We start from the raw sequence: 24,053 nt of genomic DNA, 5'->3' as shown, positions 1-24,053 counted from the left end.
AAAAAGCTAAAAAGCCCCTGATCTTGTTGCTGTTCAGTCTCCACCGGGCATCTCCATGTGGTTGGGTGAAGAACCAGAGGACCATTCTGTGCCAACACTCTGCTGGTACGGACTTGACTCCCATACTCCACTAGAACAGTGGCCTCTTCAGGGGCGTTTCTCAAAGGCCTGGATATAGCCAGTATCCTAGAGGCAGCCACAGAGTCTTCTGTACACACTTTCACCACACACTATAAATTGGATAACATCCCCAGAGCCAGGGCAGGATTTGCAAAAGCCATCCTCCATGGATTCCTGGAGACTGCTACCTTTTCCTTCTTCCTTTTCTCTGCTTGAGCTGTGGTGCTCTCCCACAGGTGAAAATACTGCAACATGACAATAGAAAGACCTAGATTAGTTGTGTATCTTACCATAACCATAGATCTGAAGTAGGAGATTCATTTGTCTGCAACCTGTGGGTTATGGATCCGATATCAGATCCGAACCGGCATGGTTTACCAGCTATGGATCCAAGCTCTCAGCTCCTCCCCTCACCCATAATGCCCTGCTCTACCCTCATGACCCCAGATCTCGTTTGCCGCGCTGGTGACCAGATTGTGTTTCTAAAGATCTTCAGCTAAGTGCAGTTTTATTAGTTTTAAAGTGCTAATTTTTGAAGTTTTGTGTGAAAGTTGTGTGGAAGTGTAGGTTTCCCTATTATTTTATTATACTTTTAGTGTCTTAAAAGTTAATTTTACTTATCCCTCCCCTCGCTGGTAGCGTAGTGTATGTTTGGGCCTGTTGAGTGGTTTTGTTACTTTAACTCTAGTTTAAGTAACCTTTTTTGCTTTTGGGATGTCTGAACAGCCCAAAGCTGTGTTCTCCAAGTGCTCCGAGTGTGGCCATAAGCTTTCCCCGGCTGATGGCCACACTCGGTGTGTTAGACGCCTTGGGGTTGAACACCTCACTTCTGGATGTTCCATTTGTGCAGGGTTCAACCCCAGGGCATTGAAGGAGCGGAGGTCCAAGCTTGTCTTGGCGGGTCTTTTACCACCGGACTCTGCTCCGGCCTCCGCTCCTTCGGGGGTAACCGTTTCTACAGTTATCTCCTCTCCGGCTCCCCCTCCTCCTCCTGGGACTCAACCTCCCTGTAGTGGTTTGGAGGAGAGGGAAGCTAGAAAGAAGGACCGGAGGGAGAAGCACCATAAGCGGTGGGCCGAGACCTCTTTCGGCCCCGCCAGCCAAGCGGGCTTCTCCTCCGGCCTCCTTGTCTGCTGGCTCTCCCCCTTCTCGGCTCCGGTCTCCAGTGTGTTTTTCACCGGGACCTGAGGAGGAGGAGACCCGATCTCCGTTGAGGCTATCGAGGAGGCACTCAAGGCCTACCTCTGTAGCCTCTTCGAGATCAACTTATAGCCTGTCAGACACTGATCTGGACCGGATGATGAGAAGGTTCATCCAGGCCCAGATGCAGATGGGAGTGCTCTTGCCTCCCCCCCCCTCTGGGGGGGAGCTCGACCCCTTTTTTCAAGCCAATTGCTCCTTCTCCGACCCGCTACCCGGGTTCGGAGCAGTTGGAGCCGAGCAGCTTCGGAGCCAGGGGTGGGTCAGCGCCGATAGTACTTGGTACTTCGGATCCGACCCTGCCCTCGAGTGCTTCAGATCCGACCTCTCGGAGCCTGGATCCGAGCTTTGGATCCGGGGGGGATCAGTGCTCCTTCGGCGCCGTCTGTGTCGGAGCGCACTGTCCCTTCGGATCAGAGCGCTTCGGCGCCGGCTCTGATCCACTCCTCTGATCCGAGGGGGAGCCGATTGTCGGATCCTTTGGTCGAGGTCGGCTCCCCTTCAGCTTTTGATGTAGTGGAGAGGGCCCTGTTGAGGGTCTCCGGACCCCCGGCACTTGCTTCGGCTCCGTCCCGCGCTCCCTCTGCACTGGGTCAGGCTTCCACCATCCGGCCCTTGGGACAGCCCGCTTCTGTGCCCCAAGCTGTTCCACTGGAACAGGTTACTGTTTGCGAGGAGTCCTCTGACAGCCCCCCGGAGGATGTTCCCCGCAAACATACGTGCAAAAGGAGGCACATTGACTCCCCCGAGTCTCTCACAGAAGACACGGATTTGGAGGAAGGGGAAGGCTCCTCACAGTCACCCCCCCGAGGATGTCTCATTTGGAGACATCATGGAAATGCTCCGCATAAGGGGGGGGGTGGTCTGCCCCCAAGTCTTCCTCGGACGAGTCCGTGTTCTTGGAGGCATTTGAAGCGGGCCCGTCTACCTCTTGGGTGTCCCCTCCTGCCGACCCCCTGGTGGACCTCATTACCACCAGGGCGTGGAAGGAACCGGACACCGTGGAGCCAATCCCTAAAAGGCCCGACCGTATTCTCAGTCCCCCGGCTGACCGTGCCCATTGGAGTAAGGGGCCTCCAGTAGATGCCATGTTGGCGGCGGCCACCAAGAGGGAACTTGCTCAGGAGAGTCCCTCAGTCCATCCCCGAGCAAGGAGTCTCGGATGATGGACCGCTTGGGGAAGCGGATGTTTAGTTCAGTGACCTTCTCAGTGAGGGCGCTGAACTATTTGGCACACGTGATTAGGATGCAGCGCGATCTTATTAAAGAATACGCTGCATCCCCCCCAGAGTCCATGTCGGAGGAGGACAAAGTGCTGCACTCCATCCGCATGGCCACTCTCAGGTCCGTCACCAATACCTCTATGCGGCTACTGTCCCATGCTACGGAAGGTGCCGCTAGAGCAGCAGGGGCAGGCCTAGTTACTAGACGTCAGGCCTGGCTCCGTCATTGCGATTTCTCAGAGCCCTTCAAGGCGTCATTTGCGAACGCCCCCTTCGATGGTTCTGCCCTCTTTGGCAAAACTGTTTGTGACACTTTGACCCAGAGCGAGAAGGACGGGAAGACGCTGTCTGCCGTCGGAATCCGCTTCTCTGCTCCCCAGAGGCCCTATTCTAGGAACCAAAAGAGACAGAAGATGTGGTTCCGGAAGTCGCAGCAATCTCAGTCTGCTACGGACAACCAGTCCTTCCGTGGCAGAGGAGGACAGGGAGGACGCCGCCCTAGGGGCAGAGGGGCTCCCAGGAACTTCGGGTCCAGAGAACCCTTCTCTGAACGGCCCGCGCAGCAGCCCTGAGGGGTTGCCCGGCTGCTCCACTCTGAAAGGCAGTCGGGGGACGTTTTTCGGAGCACCTAGCGGCATGGGAGTCCATAACATCAGACCGCTGGGTCCTCCAGATCATATCCAGAGGATACCGTATACCCCTTCTTCACTTGCCAAAATTGAAGTCCCTCCCCAACGTCCCACCCGGTCAGCGGGAGGCCGCTTTGGCAGAAATTGGCCATCTGCTAAAGAAAAGAGCCATCCAGCCCGTCCCCCCAGACCAGATCGGATCAGGGTTCTACTCCAGGTTCTTTTTAGTGCCAAAAAAGATGGGGGATCTAAGACCAATTTTAGACCTTTCACTCTTGAACCTGGCAGTTCCCAAGGAGAAGTTCCGAATGGTCACGCTGAAGTCTATTTTCCCCCTTCTGGGAGAAAATCACTGGATGTGCTCCATAGACCTCAAGGATGCGTACTACCACATACTAATGGACAGGCGCTCCAGGAGGTTTCTCCGCTTCCGGCTGGGAGCCAGTCACTACCAGTTCCGGGACCTTCCCTTTGGTCTCACCACAGCCCCCAGGGTGTTCACCAAAGTATTAGCAGTGGTAGCGGCCCACCTGAGGCTTCAGGGGGTACAGGTCTTTCCCTACCTGGACGACTGGCTCCTCACCGCCCCAACAAGGCATCTACTACTATTGGCGCGAGACTCCTTTCTCCATCTTGCTCCCCGTCTGGGCATCACTATAAACACAAAAATCCAACCTAGCACCCACGCAGTTCATAGATTTTATAGGTGCCAGGTTAGACACAAGGAGATTAAAGCTTTCCTCACTGCGGACAGAGTTCAAAATCTGCAACTCCAGGTGTGGGCCATTCTCCACTCAAGCTCAGTTCCGGCGGAGTTGGTCCTGAGGGCTCTAGGGTCCATGGCAGCTGCTATAGCGCTTCTTCCTCTCGCCAGGTTCAACATGCGCATCCTCCAATGGACACTCCTAGTCCAGTGGTCGTATCTTGCTCTTCCTATGCATCATCCCATTGCGATCAGCAAGGCTTGCAAGCGGTCCCTCCTGTGGTGGCTTCACTCTCCAGATCTCCACGGAGGCCGCCCATTTTGTGCTTCTCCCCCTCTTGCCACGGTGACCACGGACACCTCCCGCCTCGGGTGGGGGGGGGGGGGCATTTTGCAGGCCGGACCGTCCAAGGCACGTGGAACGATTCAGAGACCTTACTGCATATCAACGTTCTAGAGATGAGAGCAGTGCTCTTAGCGTTGCTAGCACTTCAGGCCTTTCTTCCCTTGGGAACAATTGCGATTCAATCGGACAGCATGTCGGTTGTCTGGTATATCAACAAGCAAGGAGGAACCAGGTCTTACCCTCTTTGTCGAGAAGCCATGAGAGTTTGGGAATGGGCAATTGCCACCAACCGCTTTCTCATAGCAATGCATATTCCGGGTCGGTCCAACATCCTGGCGGACAAACTCAGTCGCACCATTCTCACCCCTTACGAGTGGGGTCTCAATACTCAGGTAGCGGAACGCATATTCGCACGGTGGGGAACTCCTTGTTGTGATCTTTTTGCCTCTCCCTCAAACACCAAGTGCGACAGTTTTTTCGCTCTGATACCTCCTCCCGGAGGTTTCCCAAGAGACGCTCTGGTGCATGCTTGGCCACCCGGTCTTCTTTATGCTTATCCCCCCTTGCCTCTGATGCTCCAAGTTCTTTAGAAAGCCTCTCGGTTGGGGTGCAGAATGATTCTCATTGCTCCGTTTTGGCCTCAACAGATCTGGTTCCCCTTCCTAAGGTCTCACTCTGTGAATCCTCCTTGGATTCTAGATCCCATTCCGGATCCGATATCTCATCCATCCCACTTATCTCTTCCGAACCTGGACAACCTGAAGCTGACCGCTTGGCTGCTCCAGTTCCACTCTTGATCAGGACTCCCGGTATTTCGTCCCCTGTTAAGGCCATCCTGGTGGCAGCTCATAAGCCATCCACTAGGAAAGTCTACCGCAGCAAGTGGAAACGGTTCTCGTTGTGGGCGGAGCAGCAAGGCCTAAACCCCTTCACAGTTCCTCTCCCTTTGGTGCTTGATTTCTTAACCACTCTTTTTAATGATGGTGCCAGCAGTTCCACGGTCAAAGTACAACTTGCGGCAATTTCCCATTAGTGGATTGGAGTCATGACTAATGTGATAATGTCGGCCAAGTTGTGTAAGATTTTCCTTAAAGGTACTTTTCTTCTCAGGCCCCCTGTAAAGCAAGCAGTTCCTCCTTGGGACCTTTCCTTAGTTCTCCAGGCCTTGACGCCTTCAACCGGCTACGGTAGATCTGAAATTCTTATCTTTCAAGACCGCCTTCTTAGTAGCCATTACTTCGGCCAAGAGAGTTTCAGAGCTTCAAGCATTATCAGCTTAACCTCCTTACTTGGTCTTTCATCCGGACCGTGTGTACCTCAGGACCAACCCGTCCTTTCTTCCTAAGGTAGCTTCTGAAGCAAACATTAATCAATCCATTAACCTCCCTGTCTTCTTTCCTAAATATGAAAACAAAGGTGAATACAAGCTTCACTCCTTAGATGTTCACAGACAACTTAGATTTTATCTAAACAGGACGGCTGGTCATAGGCAATCCGACCAGTTGTTCATTTCCTTTGCTAAATTTAATTTGGGCAAACCAATTTCTAAGGTCTCATTATCTCGCTGGATTTCACAATGTATTTTATTGGCTTATCAAGCTTCGGGAAGGCCCGCACCGGAGGGTGTACATGCCCATTCAACCCGGTCAGTCTCTACCTCGGCAGCCTTTAAGGCTAGGATTCCTCTAGATGATATTTGTGCAGCAGCCACGTGGGCTTCATCTCATACTTTTATTTCCCACTACAAGTTGGATCTTGCATCTAGGGGTAGAGCATCCTTTGGCTATCCTTCCATGATGGCCGCCCAAGATTCAGGTAGCTGGGGACTCTGTCCCACAGGTTGCAGACAAATGAATCTCCTACTTCAGATTTAGAAGTTATGTACTCACCATAACGTTCCATCTGAGTAGGTGTATTCATTTGTCTGCAACCATCCCGCCCTCCTATCCCCCTGGCCTTTCAGTTTCCTGCATATGTTGTTACCCCTTTCAGGGTGTTCTTGCTGTTGGCAAACTCGATCTGAGGTCATGGGGGTAGAGCAGGGCATTATGGGCGAGGGGAGGAGCTGTGAGCTTGGATCCATAGCTGGTAAACCATGCCGGTTCGGATCCGATATCGGATCCATAACCCACAGGTTGCAGACAAATGAATACACCTACTCAGATGGAATGTTATGGTGAGTACATAACTTCTAAATGTTCTTCGTGTTTCACTGTTGCAATCATTACATTTGGGTAATCTGCTGGCAGGTTGCCCTCTGTCGGCCTGATTAACGAAGTCTTGGGTCCTGCGTTGGTTGCTGTCCCTTCTTCCATGACGTCAGGTCATCAGGGGTATAAAACATGCATCCGACGCCATTACATCAGTCTTTCTTGCCATGCGGTGCCCGAAGCAGAAGCAGTTTGCATGTGCCGGTTGGTCGACTCCTGAACTTTTCGTTTTTGAGGTTCAGAACTGAAGTCTTCAACTTAAACCTAAGTACCCCGTTAGGGAAACTTTTTCTTGCTCCTTACTGATGTCAGTAAAAGTTAATAGCATTACTTGTGGAAAGCAAATGACTCAAAAATAAAAATAACTCCAAGATTTTCATTCGTACTGTATTCCTTGCCTAGGCCCTGGCCACGACGTACCTTGATGTCGGTTTTGAGCTCATCTGTCTGTACATTTTTGCCTCTAAGTATTTTGGTTCTCTAATTATCCAGAAATGTCGTCCGTTAGCTGTCCGACTACCGGAATTCTGAAAAACGCAAAGTTAGACAGGCCGCCGAGGTCCAAAACTGCAGACGAGGCTTCTCCTAAGCCATTCACCAGTTCACCGGTACTCAGTGAGGCACTTTCGCTGCCCCTGATACCTGCTACTTCTGATTCACAGGCCTCTACTGAGACCCATTCTGAGTCCGGTATGCCGCAAGATGCTTCACCTATGGAACCCGCAGATGTCTTTACTTTGAATGGGTCCAGAGCCGCTGTGCAGGCACCGGCTTCTGAGGGTGTATCCAGGCCTGTTGACTTGCATATTAAACAGACTTCACCTTCATTACTAAGGCCTAAATCTCGATCTATGTCTGAAAAAACGATGCCCAGGCCACATGTTCAGGCCCCTATGCCTAAAAAAAACAAGTTATCAGAATGGCTGAAGATCTAATTACTCTAATCGGGGATAGTCAAACCCCCACCCCCCAAGAGGCCTAGGGCTGAGCTTGATTATAAATCTTCTGATCAGATTTCTGTTCCTTCTGTTCCTTCTGATTCTTCTAATGACCTGGATTTGTCCATACGTACTTCAGAGGATTCTGATGCAGAGGATTACATTCCCTCTACTTTCCCTCCTGAGGATTTTTCTTTTGGGGAAACTTTACATACCTTAAGGTAGCATTTCCACTGGGAAAGTCAAGAATTTTCTGATTCAGAAAAGAGGCTTAGGGATTTCATTATTTTACCTCCACATAGGCCTTTGGCTATACCTCCTGTACTAGACATTGTTGATGTGTTTTCGGAATCCAGTATATAGCCTCTGATTCCCTGCCTCCGCTTCCTAGTAAACCTGACAGATACTACAGGGTTCCCGAGTCCCACCAATTCCATTTCTGAAATGCTGTTACAGATCCAAAAAACATTTCTCAGGGGCCCAAGGGCATTAAGGCTTCTACTGCTAAAAATCTTACCCCTTCTGATAGAGACTCCAGGGTGCGCTGGATAGATGGCAGTAAGAAGGTTTATACTTCTGCAACCTTGGCAATCAAGGCTTTAAACTGCCAATTTCATGTGTTTAAAATATCAACAGCATACTATTGGACTGCTTAAACAGAAAATTATGTTGATTCTTGACTCTGTGGAAAATAAAGATTTACATGATTTATTGCTTTCTGCTGAACAAGTTGGAAAACATACTTTGCAGTGTGGTTTTGATTCTTTAGAGGCCTCCTGCAAGGCTGCTGTTATTGGGTCTGTGCTTGGAAGGCATGCTTGGCTTAAGGAGCAATATTTGCCTGATCATGTTAAAGCGAAATTGTTGGATGCTCCTTTAAATCAGGATCGCCTGTTTGGCAATAAGGTTGCAGAAGTTCTAAAAAAAGATGGAAGATAAAGCTAAGTCTACGCAAACTGTTAAAGATTTCTTACACGTGCAACCACCAAGATGTAGTAGGCACTGGCGTGTTGAGAATTGGTCTTTTCCAGCGCCTTCCAGATCCTCTCAAGCCAAACCCAGACGCACAAAAAGCACCAGGTTTCAGTCCCAGGGGACTCTCAGAACTAAGCAGTGGGGGGGCCTCCACTTCCAAATCTGGAAATAACAAGACACCCCCGTATGGTAAACATTCTCAATGAGTTTCTTTTAAAATTACGAAGAACTTGCCTTTTAGCCGCCCCTTTGGGGGGAAAGATTGCTCTTCATGCAAAGAACTGGGAACTCATAACCCAGGATAAATGGGTTTTAAATAGTGTCCCAGGGATACAGATTTCATTTCCACACGTTGCCAACGCCAAACAGGTGGCCAGACCTGCCCCTATATCAGTGGGCAGAGGCTCAAAAACAAGTACTTTCCCTGTTAACCATGGAGGCTATCCAACCAGTACCTGAAGAGGAAAAGGGACAAAGGTTTCTATTCCAGGCTTTTCCTGGTACCCAGAAAAGACAAATCATGGCGTCCAATTCTGGTCTTGTCTACTCTAAACACCTTTCTGGATCTTCCAAAATTCAAGATGCTAACTCTTCACCAGTTAATTCCTATGCTAGGCAAAGATGCCTGGTTGGCAACTCTAGATTTAAAAGATGCATACCTGCACATCCCACTCAGGGAATCTTGCAGAAGATACCTACGCTTCAAAGCAGGCCACTTGCATTATCAGTTCTCTGCACTGCCCTTTGGCTTGTCTACTGCGCCCCGGGTATTCACAAAGTGCCTGGCTCCAGTTATTGCATTTTGCAGGCAAAGCAATATTCAGATATATCCTTACCTGGATGATTGTCTAATTCAGGCAGAAAACCAGGACATACTTCTAAATCATCTGGCGTTTGTAAAAAGGGTTCTAACTTGTTTGGAGTACACCATAAATGAAAAGAAATCACAATGGGTACCCTCTCAACAAATTACATTCCTGGGTGCAAGCTTGAATGCAGCTGCCCGGATGGCTTTCCTCACGCCAGAGAAGCAAATTCAATTAGGTTCATAGGTTCATACTAGGCTATCTGCCCTAGGGCATTTATAAGCCTAGCCAGAGTGTGTGTGGCTTTCACCACCCCTTAGGATGAGAATACTATACCCATTAGTTTGCTGTGCCTCTGTCCAGCAGTGACACAGAGATGATTCCCGGGGTAAACCTACGATCTCCCATCCACTCGTCAAGATTTCTCTTGCACAGAGTCAGTGAGGGGCTCTGCCTCACATGGACTGGGATTCTGTTCCATAGTGTAGGGAGTCTCTGGGTGATGAATCTGTCCCTCCAGCACGTCCTATTTATATCCGTGTTGAGGTTTAAGTCTCTTGCTCTCGTGGCTCTGATGGATTTGGATTTTTTGAGGTGGAGCATGTCCATTAATTCCGGGTTGGACATGGCCTTGTATGTCAGGCACAGATCACCTCTGAGCAGGCGGTATGCGACTGAATAGAGCTGGAGTTTCTTCAGTCGGGCATCGTGTGACATATGTTTGAGCCCCTTTATCCTTTTGGTGAGGAACTTTTGGGGTCTTTCCAACTGCTGCAGGTGTCGGGTAAGGTACATTCCGAATGGGGCGTTGTACTCAATCATTGGTCTGATAAGTGACGAGTACAGGGGTACAATGACCTCTCCTGATCTGGATGTGAATCCCTTCATGATCATTGGTAACTTACTTCAAACAAGTGGCCACAAAAACCCTGCTTATCTGCAAGACAAATACGGCAAGCCTTGGGGTTCATGGCCTCCTGCATTCTTCTAATTTCATATGCAAGACTGCATATGATGAAACTACAGTGGTACTTAAAAAGTCTATGGAGTCAACAGTGTCACAGCCTGGAAATGATGATTCCTATGATACCTTGCCTACGCCTGGAATTCCTATGGTGGGCAGAGGCCTGCCCCCAAGACAAGGGACTGCCATTCACTCTAACCCCCTGCTGCCCAAACCCTAACTACAGATGCATCAGACTATGCATGGGGGGCTCATCTGGCAGGAAAGTGCATTCAGGGCAAATGGAACCCAAGTCAAATGCACCTACATATCAATCCGAAACAAATGTTAGCTGTACAGAATGCACAGACAGCCTTCCAGGACTACATTCTTCCAGGACAACTAATGGTAAAGACAGACAGCACCACGGTTATGTGGTACATAAACAAGTAGGGGGGGGTACACATTCTTACCCCCTCTGCAGACTAGCCATGGCATTGTGGAACACAGCCTTGAGCTACCAGGTGCACCTGCAAGCTCAATTCCTGTCAGGAAAATTGAATACACTGGCAGATGGACTAAGCAGAAATCTCATGGACCCACACGAGTGGAAACTGGAACCATGGATTTTCCACATGTTGACAAGCAAACGGGGGAGCCTCCCCCTAGAACTACCAGTGGGACAAGTTTTGCACAAGGACTCTCCACAAACAAGCCTGGAAAGTGGATGCTCTGTCCTTCAGTTGGAAAAACCTATCAGTCTACGCCCCCCCCCCCCCTCTGCCTCTGCTCTCCAAAGTTCTGTTAAAAGTCAAACAGGACAAACCAAGAATGATTGATTGCTCCAGACTGGCCACGCCAATACTGGTACCCACTCCTGCACAGTGCGTCACAGATATCTCCATGCCACCTGCCTCAGACCCCTTCCTTGCTGTCTCAGCAGGAGAACCAAATTCTGTGCCCTCAGCTTCCAACATTGAGCCTTGCAGCCTGGCTAATCACTTAAATTCACCCTTATTCCCTCAGCAAACCTGTGATGGATGTTATCGTGGAGACGAGAAGACCTAGTACTAGAAAATCCTATGCTGACAAATGGAAAAGATTCTGTGCCTGGAACCAATCTTTAGGGATTAGCACAGCAACGCACAATTTACCTCATTTTGCAATACTTAACTGGGATGCTTCACAAGGGCCTGTCTTTTTCCTCTGTTAAAATTCACGCTTCAACTATTTCAGCTCACTATAACACAGAACCACCCCTCTTCTCTCATCCCCTGCTTAAGCAGTATCTCATTGGGGCTAAGAACCTGAGACCACCCAGGAGAGCCCCTACCCCTGCCTGGGACCTTAACTTTGTTTTGGAAAAGCTCACTCAAACTCCTTTCGAGACAGCTGCTACTGCAGACTTAAAATTTCTTTCTTGGAAAACAGCCTTCCTTTTAAAAATCACTTCAGCTAGAAGGATATCTGAATTACAGGCCCTTATGGCAGTGGAGCCTTTCATCATCTTTCATGTGGACAGGGTATCTCTGAGGACCAATCCATCCTTCATGCCCAAGGTGGTTTTCAGTATGGCTCTTAATGAGTCCATTCATTTACCAACCTTCTTTTGCAGTCCACATAACAAAGGGGAACGGATTCTGCATTCCTTGGATGTGCACAGACAACTTAGATTCTACTTGGACAGGACTAAATCTCGAAGAAAATCGGAAAAATTGCTGGTAGCATTTGCTGCAGGGGCCAGAGGGGAAGGATATTTCAAAACCAACCAAACCATTTCTAAATGGATAAGCCATTGCATTAATTTCTGCTGTAAGCACCATGGAAAACCTATCCCCCAGGGGATCAGATCTCGCTCCACCAGGGCTGCATCTACTTCTGCAGCCTTTCTCAAAGGTGTTCCTACCAGGGATATTCTAGAGGCTGCTACCTGGAGTTCTGTACATACTTTCACCAAGCTTGATCATTTACCAGTTTTCTCTAAATCCTGAGCTGGCTTTGCTACTGCTGTCTTGCAGGGCCTTATAGCTGGCCCTAATGCTGTATAAATTCCTCCTCCCAACCATAGCTTTGAAAATCTACCCAAATGTAATGACTGCAACCGTGAAACGAGAAAAACATAGTACAGTTGTGTACACTTATCATAAATGTAGATGTTCGAGTGTATTCACTGTTGCAGTCCTGGTTACCCTCCCTCTAGCCCCCTGTTTTTCTCTGACTATACCTCTACTTTCTTTTACTATGCTTAGAAGCCTTTTTGGTGTAGTTGCTTTAGTTGGAGGTATATTTTTGTGTTTTTAATTTTATTTGCTTCCTATTAGGGGGGCACCTAACATCTGGGGCAAGAAAAAGTGATTGTAATGTCGTCTGATGCATGTTTTATACCCCTGAGGACCTGACATCATGGAGGAAGGGACAGCAACTGACGCAGTACCCCCAATACTTTGTTAATCAGGCCGACTGCAGGCAACCTGCCAGCAGATTACCCAAATGTAATGACTGCAACAGTGAATACACTCTAACATCTACATTTATGTAAGTGTACACAACTGTACTATGTGCTTCTCTTCCGTGTTGCAATATTCCTTCCCTCCCTCCTATCCCCCCTAAAGGACCTTTTACCTGTCTGGATGACATCCTTCCTTTATCCTTAGGCTATTGTCCTACTGGGCAGTCCATTCTGAGGTCTGTGCATGTGGGCATCACATTTATGGCCCACGGTTTATGGCCCTGCATGTGACATCCCACACAGCAATCAGGCTTAAGCTTTGGTATATGAACTGGGCGTTTGGGTCACCTGAGGAGGATCCCACATGTGTGAATAGTACGTCATGAGAACAGGACATCATTTGTTTGAAATGTGAAGAAATAATTTGATTCTGTCAAAAGGCTTAGGCTGCGCCCATTGCATATTACAGTGCAAACCTTCTGAGCTGCTTTGCAGTGAATGTGTTAAGGAATGTTTGGTTACCTGAGAAGAAAAGGCAGTTAAAAGTACTCTTGAGAATCAGCTGAAGCTGTATCCAGAAAGGCTGCTGGTTTTAATTATGAAAAAAAAAAAATATTGCTGGGTTACATTCTTAAAACTTAGCAGGAGTTGTTTAAAGGTGACATTTCAAGTTGTCCCCTGGACATCATTATTTAGGCCCTCTGCTACTGAGGTCCTTAAAAGATTTCATAAAAAGGGGGGATTGAGTCAAGGGATTACTTATTTATCCAGAAAGCAGAGTAAGCAGTCTTGGAAGAGTTATAACAAGCAGAATGTAAACAAAATGGCAAAGAGGCTCAAAGAAGAAAGCAGTAGTCTCCCAGAACCAAGGACATTTGCCTTTTCAGTCTCCCCAGCTACCTTGTCATTTCTACAGATCTCTCTGTCTAAGCCACCATATTTCACACTACCATCAATCAGATTGTCAGGCAAGTGGGTTCTGACGCTTCTCCATAGGGATACTGGTGGTAGTGTGAGTACCTCCTTTCTTTTCATCTTGCAAACCAGACTGTTCCCTCTTACTTTAGAGCATGTGTTCACTCAGGAGAGTACATCTGTAGTTAGCACAAAAGGGCAAGATTTTTACTCCAGGATTTTTTTCTGCTGACAGAGGGAAGTTTGAGACTAATTATAGACTTGTTGTTTCTGAATACTTGTAAAGATGTCAAAATTTAAACTGATAACCCCTCGGACAGTTACCTCTCGTGCCCTCCTTTGGGTTTATGATATCTTTGGAACCAAGATACTTATCCAATTCCAGTTTGCAGAGTTTGGGTATGTATTATGGTTTTCTGTTTTTGGTTCACATTATCAGTTCTGTTAAGCCTCTCCATTGTGCCAAGAGTGTTTACAAATTGCCTGGCTCCAGAGATTGCTTTCTGTCGGCACGTTTCCATATTTGGACGATTCTTGTATTTTAGATGTTTTCCCCATTTGTCAGGATTCTCTGATGTGGGTCATGAAACTCCTTTTGGGGTTTCAACTGAACTTGTCAAAATAATCTCTTTTATCCCTTCCCACTAGTTTTTTCTGGGATGTCTTCTGGATTCATCCGTATGAAAATCCTTTTCTTCCATCGACAAAGCATCCTAATAGAAGGAAATCTTCCTGAACATCTCCAGCCAGTCTCCAGCTTCTATTAGGGAACCTCTCAGCATTCTGGGTTTCAGAGCTTCCAAGATTATCAAGATTCCCTTAACCAGACTTCGCATGAGAGTTTGGTGGTAATTGATCATTTGGGACTCTGCATCAACATCCTCTTTCCAGATTCAAGGTCTGAGGTTTGTTAGAAGCGAGCTACTGTGGTAGGTGCACCAGTTGTATCTCAACTCGGGTTTACTGTTCTTCCTTCTGCCATACTGTCACACCAGATGCTTCTGATTTTACTTGATTGGAGGATTTCTAAAGTGTTAAGGTACAAGATGTGTGGAACTCATGGAAGAGACAGAAGAACATGCAGGAGATGATGGCAGTCATCAGTGATTTAACACCTTAAATCTGTGGCTTCCAGGATCTCTGTAGATTAATGTAGACAGTACCACACTGATGTACATAAAACAAGGGTTACCAGATCTTATCCGCTTAGCAGACATTGTGTGACTGCCTGTGCGGTAGCAAATCTGCCCCGTTTGAAGCTTTAGGCTTCATAGTACTGTAGGAGCAAAGCATTGTAGAGGACAAAGTTGAGCAGGACCAAGACAGACCCTTTCAAATGGAAACACTCCCAGGGCTCTTTCAGGAGTTGATCATGCTGAATGGGGCTTAGCTAGGTTAAATCCATTTGCCTTTTTTCAATGTCGGCAGTTAAATAAGTTTTGCTCTAGGATTCTTTGCAAGCAATCATGAAAGATGTATACCTTTGTATTCCTATTTACTAGAGGGTTCATGTATGCCTTTTCACCCTTTCCAGATGTACACAGGTTTCTTCTAAAGATTCTGAGGGAGACTCTGAAAAGCGGTGGTGACTCTTGGCTCAGGCGGCTATGGGTGTCCTTCCATTTCACTGTTGCAGTATTCTTTACATTAGGAATCCCCTGCCAAGGGCGGCTTGACGTCAGTCAAGTACACCAAAGTCTTTAGGTTGCTTTAAGATATGCCATGCGTCACATGTATGATCCTCACATAGCATAGGATGTAAAGGTGACATCTGGACATAACATCCTCCACACTTCTTTGCCGTTGGTCTGAATGCCCATTCCATTTCTGGTTCACCAAGCCATTGCAGTTGAGTGCCCTACTGGAGTTCTTTTTTACTTATTTTTCTTGTATTGTTGCTTGTGGGGTTTGATGGCATCCAAGAAGGGTAAATGCCAGTGTGGGAGATCCCCCATAAAGGCAGTCAGTGTCTGTTTTGCCTTGGCCCTTTGCATGATCATTCTCCTGTTCTGTCGGTTATGTATTTGTTCCTAAGTCCCTGTGTAGTAGACTTCCTCCTTTGGTGCTTTATCTTGAAAATTAACGTCTTAAGCTTCTTACGAAAGACATGATGGAGGGAACTTATTGCTCCAAGGGACAGCTGTCAGTGAAGAAAGCCAAGAAGAGTAGGCTGGAGTCTTCTGCTGTTCACCCTTCGTAGGATGTCTCTCCACAGGCAACTTAATGCCCAGAGGTTCGCCCAGCTTTGTTGCATTCCTTTTCTAAGACTGGGTTAGAGGCAGTTGGATCCGACTTAAAGGCATGTGTGAAGAGGCTACAGATTACTCAGGATTCCTGGATTCTCTCCATTGTTTGCCAGGGGTATTTCATGGCTTGGAAATCCTTTCTCCCTTTTATGGATATTCTTCAGTTCCCTCAGGAACAGCTCCCCTTTCCAGAAGTGCTTTGGGACCTTTTGACTCTGGGTACTATTCAGGAGATGATTGTGCCCCAAAGGGGGAGAGGTTTTTAGTCCAGGATGTTTCCTTTACCCAGAAAAGAGGGTACTTGAGACCAGTTCTAGAACTCTCTCATTTTAAACACTTTTTTTTTTTCCTTGAAGGTGCCCTCATTTTGAATGTTATCCCTTCAAGCGATTTCTTCTTTAACATCCTTGAGATCCAGAGACACCATATGTCTGAGGAAGTTAATCTCCATATCCCAATCCGTCCCCTTTACAGGAAGTTTTTGCACTTCTCTGCTTCCTGGCATTTTCAGTTCTGTGCTTATTCACCAAATGCCTCACTTCTGTGATTGATTTTTGCAAGATCCAAGTATTTCCTTACTTGGGCAACCCTCTTTCAGGCATCCTAGTGCAAAATCTTCACTTTGCCATTTTTCTTCTGCAAAGTCTGGAGTTCATAATAAACTTAGACTTTTCTGACTCCTTCTGAAGACCATGTTTTTCTGGTGTGCAGTATACAGACTGCCTCTGTTGGCACCCTTGCCTCCTCCCAAAGCCTAAACACTCATTTCCTCCTTTCAAACTGTTGCTGTGGTCTCTGCAACTGCCAGGGAATTTCTTAGAGTTCTGGGGTTCGTGGCATCCACCATCCCTATGCTCCCTATGCCCAAATTCTGCACGAGAACATTTCAGTGGTTTCTGAGGTTACTTTGACTTCAACATATGCATTCCCTAGTATATGTAGTTCCACTTCTGCCTTGTTTCAGTAACTTCACTGATAGATCCAGCACATGTCTGTAAATCCAGGGCTTCTGTTTCACACCCCCCCCCCCCTCCGTCTTCCCTCTCAGGAGCTGATCACAGGAGCTTCTGATTTGGGAAGGGGAGCAGCTTTTGGCTCCCTAAAGGTACAGGGGTGGCCTCTTCCAACAAAGATCGCCTCACTGTCAAAAAAAAAAATGAGAGCTCTTCTGCTGATGCTTCAGGCTTTTCATCCTTTTCTCCCCAGGACGTCTCAAGGCACCCCCCCAACTAAGTACCAACTCTGAAATCGCACTATACTGGGGAAAAGGGTAGAGTTCACCCTGGTGGCCAACTGAAGAGTTTTCCTGTTAAAATGATCAGATGTTGCTTCATTTTATTAATGTTTCAGTGGAGTCGTTTTGGGTTTTTGGATTTGGGTAAGTGTAATTTCATTTAATGGTAGTAGACCTGTTTCTAGACATTATCCACAAGTGGAGTACTCATCAGATCATTTTGCCTCTCCTCTGAGCAGACTTCATCTGTTTTATCAAACACACTGCAGACTAAGAGAACTCTCTGGAACAAACTAACCCATCCAAAAGCAAGGTAAAACAGCTCCACGGCAAGAGCTGGTCTTTGATCCAAATTTTTATTAAATGCAAATGTAAGAAAATCGTAATACAAGCGCTTTTTCTTCAGATATAAATGGATAAAATCAAACTAATGACTAACGGCCATCAATGAATTGGTACACACCCACCCCATCTTACAGCAGTTAAAATCCTTTCCCCTTTTTTTCTTTTAATCTGCACACCAAATAAATACATTATATAACAATATTAAAATACTTGTATTAAAATCACTTTTTTAGCATGTTACTTAAATAAAACTTTCCTACATAAATGATAAAAGTCAAAATATAAAATTTGAGTATTCATTATATATATATATATATATATATATATATATATATATATATATATATATATATATATATGTATATATATATATATATATGTATATATATATATATATATGTGCATATATATATATATATATATGCGTGTGTGTGTGTGTGTATGTATATATGTATATATATATATATATATATATATATATATATATATATATATATATAAAATGTGTGTGTATATATGTATAACTTTTAAAGTTACAAAAAATAAACAGTCAACCCAATGGAAGGAATAGTAGCATAATGGTTAAGGTGTCCAACTCAAAAACAAAAGGTGCAGGGTTAGACTCCCACCCTGTATTTTTCTTGGAAGGGGATGTTTCTTTTCGCTTTCTCTCTCCTTCCCCTCATTCCAAAAGTCCTATTCAAAGTTCAACTGGATGCTCCCAAACTCTTGTTGGTGACTCCCTTTTGGGAACCAATGCTGCCACCGCCTCTTCTGCATTTAGCCAAAGGCAGTCATCGGAGGTTACCTCACAGGGTGGACGTACTAGCGCAAGACGAGGGATCTCTCATTCATCCCCTCTTGTCCATTCTTCAGCTGACACTGTGGGTGATGGTGTCTGTGAAATCAAAACCCTATTTTTCTGAGGATGTGCTTGGGGTCCTGCAGGAGGCCAGGAAACTGTATTTATCCAGATGGAAGGGGTTTTCTGTTTGGTCTTTCTCGTAACCTGGATTCACTTTCTGTGGATGTTCCTTTGGTTCTGTCTTGCATGTGAGGATTGCTTATTGCTGGGTTGGCTCATTCTTCTATTATGGCCCACCTATCAGCGATTTCTGCCTGCCTGCCTTCATCTCCCCTCTCTGAAGCTAAACAATTCCTTTAGAGTTGTCTTTCATGTTGGGTCTCCTATGAAGCCTGTTCCTCCTCCTTGGGATCTTAATTTTGTTTTGGAAAAATTGACTTGGGCTTCTTTTGAGCCTGCAGCTTCAGCTTCCTGGCAGCACTGCTCTTGGAAGGCTACTTTTGTTGGCCCTTATTTCTGCCAGACTGGTGTCTGAGCATCAAGCCCTTATGGTTTGTCCCCCCCCCCCCCCCATAAGGGCAGGGTGTCCTTGCATATTGATCCTTTTTTTATGCCCATGGTGGGGAATGAGTTATCCCTTAATTACTCTATTCATTTGCCCACATTTTTTTCTCTTCACAATCTGCGCGTGAGAAGGTGCTGTACATCCTGGAAGTGCGTAGACAACGCAGATTTTATTTGGATAAGACTGTCTGTTAGGAAGTCTGATCAGCTCTGTTTCTTTCGTCCTAGGTCATTAGGATTAGCTGTATCCAAGCAAACTGTTTGTTTCTTCTAGGATCTCAAAAGCTATTTTTTTGTTATTCCTTTCATGGTAAGAGCCTTCCTTATTCTGTTAAGGTGCATTCTGCTAGGGGACTGTAGCTTCTTACGGTGCTTTTTTTTCAAGGTTTTGGACACTAATTCTATTCTTGGGGCAGCTACCTGGACTTCTGTGCATACATTTACCAAGCACTACAAGTTGAACGGAATCTCTGTAGAGCTGGAGCTAGTTTTGCTAGGGCCATCCTTCATGGTTTCCTAAAAGGCCCTGCTGGTCTGTCCTCCCCCTCCCAGGTTTCTTTCTGTGCTTTGGTACTCCCCCTAATGTAATGTAGAATACTGCAGCAGTGAAATGGAAGAACATAGCACAGTTGTGCAAGTCTTAGCACAACATTAGAAGTTCTTCTCTTCTCTGTTGCAATATTCACTCCTTCCCTCTGGTCCTTTTCTCTTCAGGATGTACTGATTACTTCCCTTTTCCTTGGACTGATGTTCCTACTGGGGCTCTCATTTCTGAGGATGGTATGTCCACATGTCACCTTTATGCCCTGTACTACGTGATGAGCATACGTGTGACGTGTGGTGCACCTTGGACTTCGATTTCATTTTCTAGTAAAAAAAAAAAATTTTTTTTTTTGGATCCAGAAGAATTAAGGCCATACTTATGTCTAGGCAGCTCAGACCATGTGTCCCAGCTGAAAAGAACGATTTCCTTAGTTACACTTGTTTGCTCATCAAATATTTCTGACAGACTAGTCTGTAGGGAATTTTTAAAGTCTGCCAACTTATCACAGTCTACAGTTGTGTTCCTAGTTATCTTCAGCATTTGCCATCTTTGGAAAAATTCTGTAAAGTCTGCTTGGGGTGTGAAAATACCTATGCAGATATTTCTAAGCAAAAACATTCTGGACTTCAAAAGAACTTTGCTCCCAAGTATGCAACAGTATCCTTTGAAACATTAACTACATAAAGTGGGAACCCTGTTTCAAATCCAGTGTCCCAAGATCCATGTCTGCTGAGGAACTTTAAATCTCTTTTACTCGCCAGTGGCCATCCTACAGTCCATTTCAAATGTGCCCATGAGGTTAATCTCGCATGCTGCAGAAGGTACTTCGGGGGAGGCTGGTTCGGGTATAACCATAAGGAGCCATGTCTGGAAGCGGTTATGCTACTTCCCAGAACCCTTCGAGGCATCCTTCATCAATGCTCCCTTTGATGGATCGTCCCTGTTTGGCTCAACAGTGAAAAACGCTCTCCTGTAGTGAACAGGATGGAAACACCTTGTCTGTTGGAATTTTCTTTTCTACCCTGCGGAGACCATTTTTTTGGGAACCAGTGTGGTGGTAAGACAATGTGGTTCAAGAAGTCTCCAAGTTCTTTCCAGGAGTCGCATGGAGTTTTTTCCCCCCTCCAGAGTTAAAGGGGAAAACCAGTTATAATAGATGTTGCCCATGTGACAGGAAGGGTCTGGAATAATCCAGGTTCTCTTGATTCTTTCTTGGACAGGTCCTTCCAGCATTCTTGAAAGTTTGCTCAACTGTCCCTCTCTGGAGGCAGTCGGGGGGAGGGGGGGGCACTTATCCTTGCAAGTAGTCTGGCTAGCCATCACAAATGACTTTGGGTGCAAGGGATCATATCCAGAGGCTATTTCATTCCCTTTTACCAGTTCCAGTAAAACCAAAGAATATGGTCCCTGATGTTCCACTCGGAGGGAGCTAGCAGCTCAAGAGATATCATAGTTGCTAGATAAGAGCGTCTACCAGGAGATCCCACCAGACCAAACAGGATCCAGAATTTACTCAAGGTTCTTTGGTGCCAAAAAAGAAAGGGACACCAGACCAATTTTGGACTCAGGTTATCTGAACCAATTCATAAAGAGCTCCAAATTTGTGGATAGTCACGGTCCAGCCCATTCTGCTCCTTCAGAAAGACTAGTGTATATAGTGAATCAATAGTAAAGATGCTTAATGCCTCATCAAATGAACAAGTGCTCTCAAGGGTATGTATGCTTCTGGCTGGGAGACGGTCCATTACGAGTTCAGAGCCCTGCCCTTTGCTGTCATCACAGCTCACAGGGTGTTCACCAAATGCATGGCAGTGATAGCAGCACACCTGAGACTGCTTGGATTCAGTGTTTCCCTATTTAGATGACTGGCTCCTTACCGTACCAACCAGGTATCTGCTAATAAAAGCCAGAGATTATTTACTTCACCTGGCATTCTTGCTGGGAATCACCATCAGTGTGCACCAGTCTTTTTCAACCAGTTCAAGTAATATACTTCATGGGGACTCTGTTGTACATGGTCAGTTGTCTGGCCTTTTTGCCTCTGAACAGAATTCTAACTTTGACAACACGTCAGGCAAGTTCTCTCTGTTCCAGTGGCCATGACAAGATTAGTCCTCAAAGCATTAGGTTTGATGTCTGCCACTCTAACTTTAATTCCCACTGCCTGCTTACACATGAGAATTCTCCAGTGTACTCTTGCTGTGCAATGGTCCTTTCATAGATATCCCTTGAGAGTTATTCCATAAATTTGTTTGGAGAGTGCAGAAATTCTCTCCTTTGGTGTGCCCACTCCGAGGAGGTAGAGCTATGCAGTCTGCTTAGCCCTCTTACCCCGCCATCCCCACATTGACCATGGACGCCTCCCAGTTGGAGTGGCGGGTGGCATTACTCGGGATGGACTGTTCAAGGCACATGGTCACTACAAGAGACCAGGTTGAATGTTGTGCTAGAGATGAGTGATGCCTCTGGCGCTGCAGGCCTTTCAGAGCTTTCTCCCTCTATGGACTATTGCAGTTCAATCTGACAGCATGTCAGTAATGTGGTACAACAACAAAGTAGAATCGGATCCTACCCCTTTAGTCAAGAAGCAGTGAGTGTGTGGCAATGGTCAGTCTCTTTCAGCTACTTTCTAGTAGCAACACACATACTGGGGAAGTCCAACATTATAGCAGACAGGCTCAGCAGAGCCATCCTCATGTCTTGTGTGGTCTATCAAACAGTCAGTGGAAATAGGTTGACCCCACTTGTGAAAGACCATTTCTGTGACCTATTTACATGCCCTTCAACAAATGCAATCAGTTCATTGCCCTTATCCCTCCTCAGGGACAGTCAAAGGTGCTGTAGTTCTTGTTTGGCCCTGTGATTTCTCTTGGGCTTAACCCCCTGCTAGTCATCCCCAACTTTCTTCAGAAAACACTTCGGTTAAAAAGCAGAGTGATCCTCATTGCTCCCTCCTGGCCTTGATGGGCATAGTTTCCCTTTCTTTGGTCTCTCTCAATACATCGTCCTTGGATGTTGGATCAGAGTCCAGACCTCCTAACTCGCCCATTAGGACAGATTCACCCAGATGATGTAGGCCTGAAGTTGACTGCATGGTTTCTCCAATTCCAACGATTACTAGACATTCAAGGCTTTCCTCCCCAATTCAAAAACTTTTGGTTTCTTCCAATAAAGCTTTGATTAGAAAAGTTTTTATAAGAGTAAATGGAGAATATTTGGTATTTGGGCTCATCAGAAAGAATTGGATCCCTTCACTGCTCCAGTTCCAGCAGTTCTAGACTACCTTGTTTCGATTTTCCAGGATGGAGCAATGTTTTCAACTATCAAATGTCAACTGGCAGCCATCTCGGACCATCATGTAGGGGATAATGCTTTCTCTTTAGCATCCTCTGAATTGTGTACAGCATTCCTTAGGGGTACTTTCTTTCTTAGGCCTCCACAAGAAAAGGATCTCACTGGTTTTACACTCTTTGGTACACACTACATTTGAACAATCAGCTAAGGTGGATCTCAAGTTTCTTTCTTGGAGAACTGTTTTTCATAGGCATAACTTCTGTAAGATGGGTATTTGGAACTCCAAGCACGGTCTTCCAAACCACCTTATTTAATTTTTCACAAGGTGAATTACCTTGTGCACAAATCCTTCCTTCCTTTTTAAGAAAAGTTGCTTCTGAAAACATTATCAAGCAGGTCATCAGATTCCTTTTGTTTTTAAATTGAGGAAAGAATGTTGACATAGTACATCATTCACCTTCCTGACCTACTTAGATAATTGTTTTTTTTTTCTGGACACAACCAAAGCATTCAGAAAATCTGAACGGTTTCTTTTTTGAACATAAGGATGGGAAGACCAATTTCTAAAACTATTCTGGCCAAATGGATAACTGATGGTATTTCCTTTGTCTACTCCTTGAAAGGTATTGTATTACCTAAGCAATTGAAGGCATGTTCAACCTGGTCAGTGTCTGCTTCTGCAGCTTTTTAGGCAAGAGCCTCCGATATTTGTGCAACTGCCTCTTGGTCAAATAGTTATATTTGTATTGTACATTATAGATTGGATTATCATTTCCAGGAACAGAGCTGTCTTTGGTTCCACAGTGCTCCAGAACATCCTTCCATGACAGCCACCCAAGGTTACCGTAGCTGGGGATTCTGTCCCATTTGTTGAACAAATGATAATGACATTGAATAAAGAAGTTATCACCGTAACATTCCATCTGTGTTGGCCATTTACATTCTTCCTCCGCTTCCCTCCTACCTATCCTTAACCCTAGCAGAGACTTAACGGAAAAGTGATTAGGAAGCATAGTTCCTGTTTGAGCTCCTGATCTTTTACTTGACACTTTCCTGTCATAGTATCATTATTTTAACATGTTAGTATAATGTATATAATTGCAGTAAACTCTATCTGAGGCATTGTGATGATCAGGAGCATTATGGGTAAGGGAGAAGCTTTGTGAGTCTGATCCTAGAATGTGTAGAAGGTGGCAGAGTTGGATCCGATGGCAGGATCTGAAACCCATTTGTTGAAGAATGATAATGGACAGCACAGATGGAATGCTATGGTGAGTACACAACTTTTTTTTCTTTCATTTGCTGTGTTTAAATCCAGAGGTATAATGACTGTCTCCAAAATCAAACTTCAACAGGTCTTTGTACAACGCCATATCAAAGACTTTCAGGGTTGATGGATTTAGTTTATTTTCCAAAATTCAAATTTGCTTTTTTTTCTGCAGGATGGTGGGCATGACAGTAGAGTGAATTGCATACGGTGGCACCAAGACGGTACTTATTTGTATAGTTGTGCAGATGACAAACACATAGTGGAATGGGAGACCCAAACAGGCAAAGTAAAATG

General features: G+C 45.9%; 1 protein-coding gene across 1 annotated transcript in view; it reads left to right on the top strand.

Moving 5' to 3' along the window:
• WDR43 (WD repeat domain 43) overlaps positions 1-24,053 on the top strand; it is a 1,886,673-nt gene that overhangs the window by 109,214 nt on the left and 1,753,406 nt on the right. The window contains exon 3 of the mRNA XM_044059887.1: positions 23,932-24,053. Coding sequence (XP_043915822.1) covers positions 23,932-24,053 — 122 coding nt within the window. The remainder of the gene's footprint in view (positions 1-23,931) is intronic.

This window comes from Protopterus annectens, chromosome 1.part2, assembly GCF_019279795.1.
Source record: "Protopterus annectens isolate FY-2018-M chromosome 1.part2, PAN1.0, whole genome shotgun sequence".
Classification (NCBI taxonomy): Eukaryota; Metazoa; Chordata; order Ceratodontiformes; family Protopteridae; genus Protopterus; species Protopterus annectens.
The sequence above is the reverse complement of the archived record's forward strand: the minus strand, read 5'-3'. Positions and strand labels throughout refer to the sequence as shown.